At 41.4% G+C, this 13899-nt stretch overlaps 1 protein-coding gene across 1 annotated transcript in view; it reads right to left on the minus strand.

The window, feature by feature from the left end:
* Positions 1-13899, minus strand: part of nphp4 (nephronophthisis 4) — a 96629-nt gene that overhangs the window by 7744 nt on the left and 74986 nt on the right. Inside the window, exons 14-18 of the mRNA XM_062392913.1 lie at positions 7576-7765; positions 6865-6948; positions 2160-2316; positions 1488-1564; positions 1111-1196 (exon numbers count right to left, since the gene is read on the minus strand). Of these exons, the coding sequence (XP_062248897.1) occupies positions 1111-1196; positions 1488-1564; positions 2160-2316; positions 6865-6948; positions 7576-7765 (594 nt within the window). The remainder of the gene's footprint in view (positions 1-1110; positions 1197-1487; positions 1565-2159; positions 2317-6864; positions 6949-7575; positions 7766-13899) is intronic.

The following is a 13899-nucleotide window of genomic DNA, read 5'->3' on the forward strand; positions in this document are numbered from 1 at the left end:
ACTGCAATTTGTCTGTTGGCAGGATTTCTAAAAAACAACAAAACCAGTTTGCATAAAATGTTAGTTTTATATACGTTCTTGGGTCACGGCCCAACAAAGAACAGATTAAATTTCGGACCAGATCGGCATTAATGGGCAGAACTATTAAGCCCCTGAATATCATCCATAGATTTACAGTCGCCCACAATAAAACATTTCCTCCTCCACAAAAGAGGCAACTTCCGTCAAGTTATAATGGTGATTTTCCAGAATAGACTTGGAGTAGAATCTTTTCAAAGAACTTACTTACTTATGATAATGTGGTGCTGATGAACTGAAATATCCAGTTTTACATTATTTGTGAAACCTACAGAGGAGATGCTCCACATTGTTCATTTCAACACAGGCAATAGGCTGAAATCCTGATATTCTCCATGTAAAATAACACTTTATTCACCTAATGTTTTGATTTTATGCTAATAAAAATAAAACTTTATTCTTGTAATATAATACATTTTTTCCATCTAATGTTCCAACTTTATAATCAACTTTGGCCTATTTCTCTATCATATTATCTTGTATCTGATAAGTTTCCATTATCAGAAAATCAAGTCCTCCACTTCCCTACAGTGATGTTCCTGGCTTCCTAACAACTTTTCACAGATCTGCATTATGACAAACTCATGTATTCAAGTGAGAACAACTGAGGCTCTTTAATTTGACATTCACTGATGTGAGTGGCATTGACACAATCAGCTACTCTCAGCTAACTAATTGCTTTCCCCATCCAGTCTAAGGCAGATTTCAGCTCTGCAGTAAATATGTAACCAGTCAAAACTCATATCATACCGGGGTCAAATGACAAAGCCCTGGCATTTGCTAGGAGGCAGCCATCGGTCCAACATATCAACAAACCCAAACAAAATCCTGCGGGAGATTTGCCAGAATAGAGGAAGAGCTAAGTAACTTCAGGCGGTCAGACCAGCAAACCTCCATCTGATTAGTTCATTAATTCAAGCCTCCGTGAACAATTTAATTAGTCCCCAAAAAAGAATTCTTTTTTGTGTGTGTGCTGGTGTGTGTCTTTATGTGTGTGTTCTCTGTATTCAGCATGACTGTAAAAATACATACGTGAAAACCATCACAAAGAACATCTTTATGTGAGGACTGGGACTCCCTGGCACTTTCAAGTACACATCCTGAGGCTCCCCTGGCACCTTGACAGGAACAGAGTAGAGAGGGAGAAACATTTTAAATTGGAGGGGCAACAGAAAAATGGAAGCAGAAATAAAAGAAACCCTTAGTTAGCACTTCAAAAAAGTGTGAGGCATGATGTAAGGATGAGCCTTTTGAGTATAAAAACAGTTTGCAATTTATGACAGCAGAGATGGAATAAAGTGCTTTCACCCAGAACAGGAGATGGTGTTGGAAGATAACAGTTCAGCAAGTAATGCCCTGCTAATATTAATGAGGGTAGTTTGAAGTATAATGAAAACACATTCTCTCACCAGCATCCTCGTCTGGCAGACGATGTTAGGGTCACTGCAGCGAACAGAAATGTTGGTTCTGGCATCTGGGTCCTCGACTGGTTCACCCATACACCAGGAAAAGACAAAAGAAAAACAATATATCCTGATATATATATAATATATAAAAAACATTTATGGAATCACCTTTATACACCTTTTTTTATCTTATTGACAACATTGTGTGAATTATATATCCATGTATAAATACACACATTAACATGCATATAGTTGCTATATTTCATTCATTTTATCCATTTGACTTATTCTTGCTTTTCATTTCCTGCTCTATTTCCAGATGCCTCTCAGTTATTATGAACCCTCCCTGAGATAGAAAATGCTTCATATTGGAAGATAGTTTGTGTTGATATTTTCATAAAAATACAATAAAATGAAAGAGGAATTTATTATTCACTCCCATCTGCTCACCCATGTTGTATTTACGTTATTGTATTTCTGTATGTGCACATTTGTTTACGTGCTTTGTGGTGAGTAAGTCAGTGAAAGCAATAATAAAAAGGCATTAATATGCAAATGAATAAAATGAATCACATGAATCTATCCAATCTAGACACAGTCAGGGGAGCCCAGATGGGAGCCGTGGGACGGCGGAGTAATGGCTGACAGGGGATAACTGGGGGTAACTGTCCCCACCTGTGGGGTCGTGCCAGGGGGACAAGCGGATGGCCTTCTTCAGGAAACAGAGCTCAGGGTGGTAGAGTCGGAATGTCTGGTTGACGACGTGGGGCGTCGGTTCCACGTTCACCTGGCAGATGGCCATCGGTTTGCCGTCGTTTGCTTTGAAAGTAACCTGTGGAGAGACGGTGGACAGTATCAGCAGCACACCACTCCCCTGCTTGATGTCAGACATCACATCCAGCGCAATCAGAGAGAACTTTCATCAGTATGAGGCGGTTCAACTCGGCAGTGAGGAGCAAACCAGTCGAACATTCACAGCTGGGCTACATGCGCCTTATAAGAGACCAGTTCGTTACCACTCGCTCTTACCTTTGAAGATTTTTTTTATTTCTATCACTAATGATAACCGGGCATTGAACAGAGTAATTGCTGATCTCTGAGGACATGTCAAGAACAAGACTGTTCTCATTAAATGAGAGAGGCTGTACACAGGCCAACAGTTTTTGCCAGATTATCAAAAAAGAGAAGAGAAAAATCAATATATACTAAATACTAAATTTGTCTGACAGAAACATATATTTGTGTTTATTTAGCTGTGGATCCCCTGGGCAGTTTCAAACCGCAGGCATAACCACTTAAAGGCAAACCTGAAAGTGAGCATAAGGCTGTTTGTGCACCAGTGAGGTTGCATTTCCCAATGAATTTGATTAACCGAGTAAAGTTAATTTATTTTTTATTGTAATAATTGTGATTTGTATGTGTCTGTGTGTGTGCATATGACGCTCAAACAATACCAGCCCTGTGTCATTAGACATTTACAGAAAAACCAACACTCTAATTCCTTCATTCTTTTTTTCGTGAAATGTTTTCTTCCTGAGGCTCTTCAGCTCTAAATAACATATAAAGCTTCTTCTTTAATGCAGTCTTTGAAGGGGTCTCTTTTAGAAAACACTCACCAGAGTATAATGATGATGGAACTGTACAGTGGAATATAAAAACTGGCTACAATCTGACTACTCAAGCCCCTCCAGACATGCTGAATGTGCTTTGAAGTAGGCTGCATTAAAATTGCCCTTAGGATCTGTGCAAATCCACCGAATGTGTTCCTACACATGTTCTAATTACATACAATATCATGTACACACACACACACACCAGACATATGCAAACACTTTTGAATTGCAAACCCTCTCACGTATGATCGTACTCCGCACCCTCTAATAAGTGTTTGCTGGCTTGATATGAAATAATAACACTAATCAGGTCTATTTAGTTTAGCATGTTTCACTGAGCGAAGGGCTTCAAATAAGTACAATTGTAAAAAAAAAAAAGACAAGAAAAATGTCTGTTTGAGTTTAATTTGTTTTCAGACGCTTTTTTATAAGACGTTAACAGGGAGATTGTAGATCTTGTGTCTATAGGATGAGAATCAGAGCCATGACTTCACATGTACATCAACTTTCAACATTTTTAGCCAAGTGGGTGAACCAGTAAGCTCTGCTCAGAGGACCTGTATGATTTAATAACTAAAGAGGAGTGAGGGAATTATAGATTATGTGTAGCTGAATTACAGGATGTGAATCAATTACGAATCTTACTTCGAAAAGATGCCAGGACCTAAACAGCTCAGACTGATATTTCCAATTATGTGATTATGCTAAGATCCACTCTCCCCAATTTCCCAGAGTCCTACTCCCAGTGGCATAGAACCTTACATCAAGGACATCATCTCCGACGTCATGGTCTGTTATCTCCAGATGATTACACTCATAAGATAAGAGCCATGGAGGATGAGTTATAGATTACCTTCCCTGAAGACTTCTGGGAAGTTCCCATGAAAGCTGTCGACTCCTCCTCAAGCTGTGCTAGACTTCATCTTATACAATTCACGGTACTTCAAAGACTTCATTATAGCAAGGCCAAACTGACAGTCCCGTGTGATCTCACCCACATGTTCTGGCAAACCCACTTTCCTTCAATCTCCCAAATGTTTAAATCTGCCCATCCCCTCACAAAGTCATTGTTGCACACCTCCGGATAAATGCAACTAGCCAAGGTAACACCATCACCTTCATCTCTCTAATCACTTGCAGAAGAACTCTCTTTTCCTGGTAATTTGCTGCATGATTGTGAATAAAGTTCACAATCAGATGCTCTTCTGATAAGTTCTATCGCCAGTGGGGGCAGCTGATGGACTCTGGGCTTAGCCTTCCCCCATATGAAGGGCCGCTGTAGCTTCTCACCTCGCCTACACCTGACCCACGCCTCGCTGCCTTTCCACAACACAAAACAGTCACGATCAAGCCCCACATTGGATCCCTCAGACCGGTGTTGTGTATAGTCCTTAGACCAACCCCTCAATGATCAGGCATATCAGCCCGGATGTGAACATCTTTATTTTGTTTACTCTCTGTGTTTGTCTTTCTTTATTGGTATTCTTTTGGGCTACTTTACTCCTGTGAAGGAGTCCGAAATGAGTGTACAGATTGCCTTCTTGTTAAATTCATGTTATTTACTTGTACGTTGTGATGCCATTCCTCCTCCACAAAATATTGAAACATAACAAATGATGGCAGGTTATATATTAAAGTAGATATAAAAGAGCATTATTTGACTACTTGAAACTTGACAATGTAAGTCGATCTGGAGGTATTCAATGTTGCTAGTGATTGACCTTTGACCAACACTTTCAACAATACAAATTAACTAGAAATTGAATGGACTGGAACTCATGAAGGCTGCTGTGCATGTTCATGTCCCTAACGGATGAGCCCAGATGTTATATTTGATTTCCCTCCTTTCTCATAATGCTTTTATTTAGACTCTTTCTGAATTAAACAGTATATGCAGGGTCATGACTATTAGCCTATGCTGCAGCTTTGGAATAAAAAAACACACCACCTAATGTGGAACCCAGCAAAATGTCACAGAGGCTGTTGTAGCAGTGTATTAATGCCGAATAATGGTTGTATGGTTGTTATGTTGGGATGTCCATATACCATGAACCATCATTACTCTAGTGTGGCAGATTAAAAACTCCAGTCATGACAAACAAAGTGGACGCTGTGTTCTATGCACGCAGAAGCTGATCCCTGCCAAACGGCAGCTGTCCAAGTCATTGATGTGTCCGGTTTGTGGGCCCACCATGACCTGTAGGAGAGGCCCAGATCTGGCTCTGGTGATCTGCGCTGACTGACAGTGTTGCCAAAGCTGGCATCCTGACAGCTCTCCTGTTGGGGCTTGTCAGTTTTAGCGGGACACAGATTTGATCCAGAGCCGACCTCTTTGACCTGTTGACAGGATTTTTGCTCGGGGCAGCAGTGATGACACTGACATACTAATACACACAAACTGGAGGCATAGACAAACACTCACACACACTGTTGGCAGACTGGCAAATATTTCTGATGTCATGTCTGTGCAGTGGGATAGCTTCGGGGTACTGTAATCAACACGAACATCAGGATTATTAGGCGCCACTTGCGGACGAAGTTGGATATATTGTTTTTTAGAAGTAGAAGAAGCCACATGCCAATAATGTCAGCATGTGTTTAAGATCACATTTGTAATGTAGAGCAGAAGTGAATTTTGGTGACAGCTATAGAATAGAGGGGCTGCAGAGCAGAACACATCAACTAAAGATGTAGAGCACATAGTTTTATCTGGAGTAGATTTGAAAAAGCATATTCACATTATTTCTCCTTCCTCTAAACTTCCCAGATATTATAAATGGCTGAAAAGTGGGTAAAGTGGGGGAAGCAACTTTCGAGTTATAGTGTATATGCACTGTTCATTTAAAAAAGATTATTAGACGTGTCAAGCTGTCCACCAATTGGGTTCGTTACACTCTCCAGCCTGACATTAGCCCGTTGGAGACGATAAACAACGTTGAGTAAGATTAAAGTGATTTGCAGCATATCATTCTGCTTGACAACCTTGTCTGGCTGGCATAACTTTTAAAATAGTTGACTTCAAAGTGTTCTCTGTGTCAGAGCTGTGACTGTATGGGAGAGGAGAGGAGAGGGGGAGGGAGGGGGCGGCACACTGCCACTCTTCAGAGTCTGGGAGATGCTACTAGACTAGGGGATGCAGCAGAAAGTTAGCCTGACTAGACCCCAAATCAAAAGCCTCATACTGTACACTCCACAAAGTGGAATTTATTGGTCTCTGCTCCCTGGAATAAACTAAACTGTTCAAAAAACCTAAAACTGGTCCGATAAAACACTAAAACCTTCTAACATCAGGCTTTTTTAAGAAATGGGAATGCATTAAATCAGCATTTTATCCGGGGTCAAATGACTCTGCATTAGAAATAGTTTTTAAATCGGCCGCGGCTCTGTTGGCCAGTGATGAAAACATGACACCTGGGTGAACGTGCTAAATTGGTAAGAGAGCGCCTTGGTTTACTGTACTTTAGTTATATCGGCCATGACGCACCAGAGAAAGAAATCGAAAGGCAAGGCACTTAAATACGCAGATTTTAGTGTAAAACAGCCAATATACCTCAAGATACTAAAATCTTTGGATGACATTCAAGCTCTTATCATGGCAGAAAAACACACTGTACGTCCAGATTGCACCGCAAACCCATAGCCTGCTATAATTCCAGCCCTGGGACAAACTAATCAGGGATTAAGAGGCAGAGGACTTGAGATGGAGATAAAGATGAGTCCAGGAGAGAGAACATATTTCACAAAAGCATAAGTAGCACACTCTGTACCTTGATAGTTTTGGCAGCAACAATGTTGGACTGATTCTTCTTTGCCATCTGAGAGCCCTTGCCTGTAGGTAAGAAGCTCCGGCCCTGTGAGGATTTGATAAGAAACCGAACGTTTATCAAAGTCGAGCATCAACTAAACAACAAATGGCTGCAAAGAAAGTACAATATCTGTAAATCACACAGGGAAACTGTAAATGATCACAAACTGCAGATTAGAACCAAAAGCGATAAAACCCCCCAGTCATCCACAGGAGATAAAGGCAGAGCCTGTGTCAATGACATTTGGTTCAAATATGCCTCCTGCACCAGATTACCTGTACCATACATGTGTATAACTGGTTCTTGAAATAGATTAAATATGGTGAATAATCCTTTTTGTGAAATTCACATCAACAAAGTTTCAACTCTTATATCGGTTTCATCTCTTAATCATATTCTCACAGCGTTCGCACGCCAGAAACACAACCTTCAGACCACACAGCAAATCAATTTTCAAAGATTTTCCTGAACTAGAATCAATAAGAAGACCTGTGATATTGGGAATCGGGAAGGGGGGGAGGGGCTACTTTTAACTTTCATCTGCGGTGATTGAAAAAGATGTGTTGACTGTTTCCATAAACTAACTTTTCTAATCTCAAAGCCCAAATATAATCCTTTTCAAAAATATTGCTTTCTGCATAAATTACCCGCCATCAGCATCGAAAACTGTACCTGAGGGGCCATGGTGTGATCACAGAGGAAGCACTGGTACTTCAGGGGAATATGGATGCTCTCCTTGGGCCGGAGGTAAACCCTAGGACCCGGAGCACCCTGCTCCCACTGGAACATGTTCTCCTCCAGCGGAGTGGGAGTTTGGGTTAGTGCTTTGAAGTATCGCCATTCATCTGTGTTGGTGATGACACTGAATGGAAAGATTAAAAAGACATGAGTGAGATGAAAGCAGGCTCTTATATGTTTAAGGGATCCAGCCAGGATCAGACACGGACGTGTTACACGATCAAGAATATAAATCAAAGCCCTCGCTGTGGAACACTGCAATGTTCATGACAGCCTGGAATAAGATGGCGTTGAAACAAACAACATGCTGATGTGTCTGCCATTTTTTCTTAACAGCAATTTAGGTAAAGAATACAGAGATGTAAATGTCCTGATGTTGCAGAAAAAGGCCACAGGGTCATTAGAAACACATTTGCTTCAGCTCAGGAATAAGAATTTGCTCATTAAATTTCTAAGAAAGTTTGACATTTACTTATGCAAATGATACATAATAGTAGCAATCATTCGGTCAGTTTGATTGTACAGGAATACCCAGTGTCAAAAATCGGTTCATCATCTGGAGAGCAAGAATTATTTAATTTTTTTATTTGTTGTTAACCAAAACAAAACAAAACAATACAAACAGTCCGAACAGTGCGACGGTCTAAGAAAAGAAGTGCAGGTGTGCATATTACAATTATCCAGTGTGAGTGAAATAAGTAAACATAATTAAATATAATGATAATATATATTATATATAATATAACATAATTCCGGGAGTAACTGTACAGTGGTTATTATAAGGATCCAGAGTTATTGCACAGTGCCACAGTGGGTTGACTGTTCAGTAGTGAGACGGCGAGGGGGAAGAAACTGTTTTTGTGTCTGGTGGTTTTGGTGGACAGCGATCTGTAGCGCCTACCAGAGGGGAGGAGTTGGAAAAGGTTGTGTCCAGGGTGAGAGGGGTCTGCAGTGATCTTTCCTGCCCGTTTCCTGACTCTGGATGTGTACAGGTCCTGGATGGTGGGCAGGTTGGCACCGATGATCTTTCCTGCAGACCTGACTGTCCGTTGGAGTCTGTTCTTATCCAATTTGGTGGCCGATCCAAACCAGACAGTTATGGATGTGCACAGAACAGACTCGATGACTGCAGTGTAAAACAGGATCAGCAGCTCCTGAGGCAGGTTGTGCTTCCTAAGCTGGCGCAGGAAGTACAACCTCTGCTGGGCCTTCTTGAGGATTTTATTGATTTTGGTTCCCACTTCAGGTTCCGGGAGATTGTGGATCCCAGAAACCTGAATGATTCCACAGCCAACACAGTATTGTTTAGTATGGTGAGGGGGTGCAGTGCTGGGGGGCTCCTCCTGAAGTCCACTGTCATCTCCACGGTTTTAAGCGTGTTCAGCTCTAGGTTGTTGCGACCGCACCACAGGACCAGCTGTTCGACCTCCCGCCTATATACAGACTCATCATTATCCTGGATGAGGCCGATGACTGATGTGTTTTCTGCAAATTTGAGGATTTTAACAGATGGGTCTCCTGAGGTGCAGTCGTTGGTGTAGAGGGAGAGGAGCAGTGGGGAGAGCATGCATCCCTGAGGTGCACCAGTGCTGACTGACCAGGTGCTGGATGTTATTTCACCCAGCCTCACCTTCTGCTTCCTGTCTATCAGAAAGTTTGTGATCCACTGACGAGTGGAGGCAGGCACAGTGAGCTGGATGAGTTTGGTGAGGAGGACTTCTGGGATGATGGTGTTGAACGCCGAGCTGAAGTCCACGAACAGCATCCTTGCGTAGGTCCCTGGGGGAACATTGAGACTCCCCATATGAGCTCCATGAATAGCCACAGAAATCTCTGTTTGAACAAATCAACTCCATCAACACTTCTGATCGAAATATTTTCACTATGACAGGATCAAGAGCAGAACACACTAACAACAGGGAAGGGGGATGTTTTCTGATAACTTCTTCTAATCAGTGAAATCAACTTTCAAGTTTCATAACCAATATTACATCAGTATTGAATTATTGCTGCACAAATGTAAGAGAGTTGAACTGGGAAAGGTGAATATGCATAACCAAGCTTAAAAGCTTAAATGACATGAGAACTATACATACAAAGCAAGCTAATAGGCATATTTCCCAAAATGTCAAACTACTCCTTTATTGAGGAATACCTAATTTTAAATTCATGAAACACAATATATATCTATATTCTAATGTTAGATTGAAACATTTTAGAATAATAATTTTAAATTCACAGCAGTATGAAGTGTTTAAATTGAGCTCAATCCAATCGATCATGGTGTCTGTTTAATCAAAGGCGGCAGTTGTCAGAAATATGTATCGAGGCCAGTGAAAGTAAACTCCTCCTACAGACCCAAGCAAATGGATTCAAGGGAGAAAGCAACAGGAACAGATAACACGTTCCAGCAGAGGGAGGTCCCCTCTTCCATCTCTCTGTTTCCTTTGAATGCACAAAATTTCACACACGACTAAAAAAGGCCAGCGCTGCTTTAAACCTCAAAGGTTCCATCCCATCAGCAGGGCGAGGTGAATTTCTCTCAATGAGGCGGCAGGAGTTTATGAATTTATAAGGGACCCACCTCGCTGACATTAGGGCGAGATGCAACAGTCAGTTCCATAAAATTTATTTGGAGATTCCCACCTGTGCATTTTGAATAAAACTCTTTGCCTGTGGCTTATCATGACAACAAAGGCTCTCGGTGTACTGGCATTTCACCCGAGCCTCCGTGAAGAAACGTGGGTTGATTCATTATTAAGGAGAAAAAATAGAGCAAGAAGGGAGGTGCACAGGACAGAAAGACATGGACATGTAAAGAACAGAAGGAGCAATATAACGACAAAATTATATGAAGGGGGAGAAAGGAATGAGGTATGAGTAGCAAAAGACAGATAATGAAAGGGAAAAATGATAAGAGGATAAGCAGCACAGGAGCTGTACAGCCTCATATCTCTCGACTAGCCAGCAGCCATAGCTCACACTGGGCTCCGTGAGGCCAAGTGTAAAAGGTAGCCATGCAAAATGGATGGCAACAGGTGGCAAACGACTCCTCCACGTCAAGAGCAGCCTCTGGGCACTAAACCGCAGCACACATCACAGCCTCGACCGGCCCAAGCTCTCTCTTTGAGGGCCAGACTCTTCTGCTGTTTGTTTCTGTACAGCAGACAACTGACCCAAGGCCTTGTTTATGTCTCCAGATCACACAGTTCCTTGTCAAATATTGGTTGATGTATCGAGAAGGAAGTAACAGCAAAGTAGCCTCAGTGCACTCACGCATGCAGTTCAGGATAACAGCGGCTCAGGGGCAAGATTTGTTGTTGGTGTTTGTGTGCCTCAAACACTGGCAGTGTAAAACAAAAAGTACAAGTACAGCTACTACATTCTGTACATCACAACAACAGACGTATGAGGGACTGAACACCAAGAGTTCAGATTCAGGGATTTCTTTGGGATTTGGTAAGAGAGCTCTGGTGCGTTTCTTCCACTGGAGATGATTGTTTGTACTAAAAACAAGGAGGTTTTCTCAGCCTCTGTGTCTCTAACATAACAATCATTGTTAAATGCCAGAGTGCAACTGAAAGGAATTACTGAAGTAATGATACTCTATCTATTTTCAAGCTGCAGCTATTTCCCAAAAAATACTTGTCATCCAAGGGAAGCGCAGCTCATCGTAAGGGCAAAATATTATTTAGAACAAGAGTGAAGAAAACAGAGTAAATAAAGTGTGAACTTCAACAGGTGGATGGATGAGTGAAACACAGAAACACAGACTTCCATACCTAATCAGAGAGACATTAAACATTCACCCTAGTGATTCCACGGGAAATAAATCCTCAGACATCTGGTAAAAGATGGAACAAACTTATGGAGCAGTGATTTTCAGATCACAGCTCAAAAGTCACAAATGTATTAAATATTACATTGATCATTTATCTCTATGCTCGTCTCTTCCATGGAGCCTGCAGTCATGCATATATATAACAACTCACATAAAAGAACTGCTTATATATAACAAAATACTTAATTGTGATCAAATATAAAGGTATTCCAGGCATTGTTGTGTGCACAGAGCTGTGAAGCAGAAGCCTCCTTGCCGCCATCGGGAAATAAATATATAAAAGGAACGGGGCACTAAGCCGGCGAGAGGACAGATGCAGGGATTGATGACTCTCAATTAGACCTGTTTGGCCCGGTGGCTGGGCTAATGCCATAATGATTCATCCACAGCCCACTCCAGCCTTTGTTGATCAACGTGATATATGTTAATCCAAAGCTGAGGCATGAGCAGAATCCATAACAAAAGACTTAGTGCAGGGGAATTAACAACAAACTCAAACAAACATGGCATGGATAACAAGAATGGTGATCAAGCAGGAAATATCAACCATAATGGCTGCTATGTGGAGATTAAAGGAAGCATCTCACCGGTATTATGTCTGCATCTGTGTCAAGGACAAACGCATTAGTGAAGGAGTGTATTTGTGTGTCAACAAAATATAGAGAGAAATGGTTGAGGTGGTGCTGGGTAGTGCTGAAAAAAATCTTGACAGTTGTATTTTATCATCACGTCCAAAGACGGACACAAGTGTGAAAAGTCTGAACAAAAACGAAAGCGTGTGAAGCATCAACATGCAAAATGGAAAAATTCAAAGACTAAACAATTCATCCACCACATACAAACAAGATGTGTCAAAACAATTTAAAAAACCTGAAAAAGGTACACACATTAGTACACGCCTACACACACACACACGCATCAAATCAAAGCAGTGAGCAAGCTGTGAATCAGACGCCCACAACCTGAATAAAAGACAGCCACACACAGGCCAACATCTTCATGGAGTCATCCTCATCTCGACTCTCTGCGGGGGTGGCATTCATTTTTTGGGTAGGGGGGGTGTGCTGGAATTTTTTTTGATCATATTCATGAACCAATTTAGCTTCATGGTTATATTAGAGATGTTCCACTGTTAACGTCAGCAGCTTCATCTGTCTGGGTCCTGCTAATTTCTGTTGATTATTGTTTTAGTGTTACAGTGTTTTGCAAGAAGAGGATATAACAAGCTTCTTTAATAGTACTTTTTACTGATGCTGCTCTTATTCCAGTGTAGGTGAGCTGCTCTCTGGTCTCCATGAGGAAGATTTATTTTGTAATTAACTTCTAAAAAGTACAATTCCTCAGTGTTTGATGACCTGTATGAAGCCCCGAAAGGTCACAGTGATTTTTTTTTGCTGAAATAAGTTTTGTTTCAATGCACCCACTGAGAAAGGCTGAGCATTATAATGATAAAGAATGATGCTTTATGTAGTAAACCCCTTTACAGTATAACCACAGCCATACGATGACAGAGGTGTGCTCAAGCTGCAAGAAGTGTAACACACTGACTGCAGGGCCTGTAAGTGCAGTGGACTGACATGGTCTTAAGGCTGCATTGTACTGGTAGCATATGTCATGACATATGTCTCCAGAAGCCCCATGGGTTTAAACCCAGAGCACAATCCACAGCACAATACATACATCCACAAATTCAGACAAAGCCCCAGCATGAACCACATTCACAATCACTACTTCATCCACCACAGTGAGGCGGAGCAGCTCGGCTCATAGCCAGCAGCTGTATACTGTCACAGTTTGACCTTTTCAAAAGGGTAAGGAGCAATGAATACACAATGTTGAGTGTTGCCTCATTTGTCCTTTCGTTAAGCATTTGCACAGGGCATCCCTAAACTGGCGGGGTCTTAAGACTAACTGTACCAACACACTGCAAGGAAACACAGGTAGTGCAGGGGGGGAAAGACCCCTAAGAGAAGCAGGTGTCACTTACAGAGAAGAAACTGCACCAATACATCATTGTTTAAAAAGCATTAAATGTGTCCACAGACCAGCTCATGTCCATTTAACTGTCCAGGGCCGGACAACCTTTATCGCCTTTACACCTGTTCCAGTAGAGACACACATGTTGGATCAGTTAAAAATACTGGTATAGGATATTAAATCAGGAGGTTTGCTTTAAATCTAACAAATGTAAAAACCTAATGAAAGTAATATGAAGGAATATCTTAGGCTGTTTTGGATACTAAATTAACTCACAGCATGGGTAAGTGGTTTTATGAAGAAATACTAGCAACCATGGATAAAGACTGAGACTGTGTTTAAAAATGGCTTCTATCCTGTAGAGCCTTCTGCTATTAGGGGTTTTGTATTCTCAAGGTGTTATAGAACACCCTTGTTGCCAAATCTGGTGGTGAAACATT

This window comes from Platichthys flesus, chromosome 7, assembly GCF_949316205.1.
Source record: "Platichthys flesus chromosome 7, fPlaFle2.1, whole genome shotgun sequence".
NCBI lineage: Eukaryota > Metazoa > Chordata > Actinopteri > Pleuronectiformes > Pleuronectidae > Platichthys > Platichthys flesus.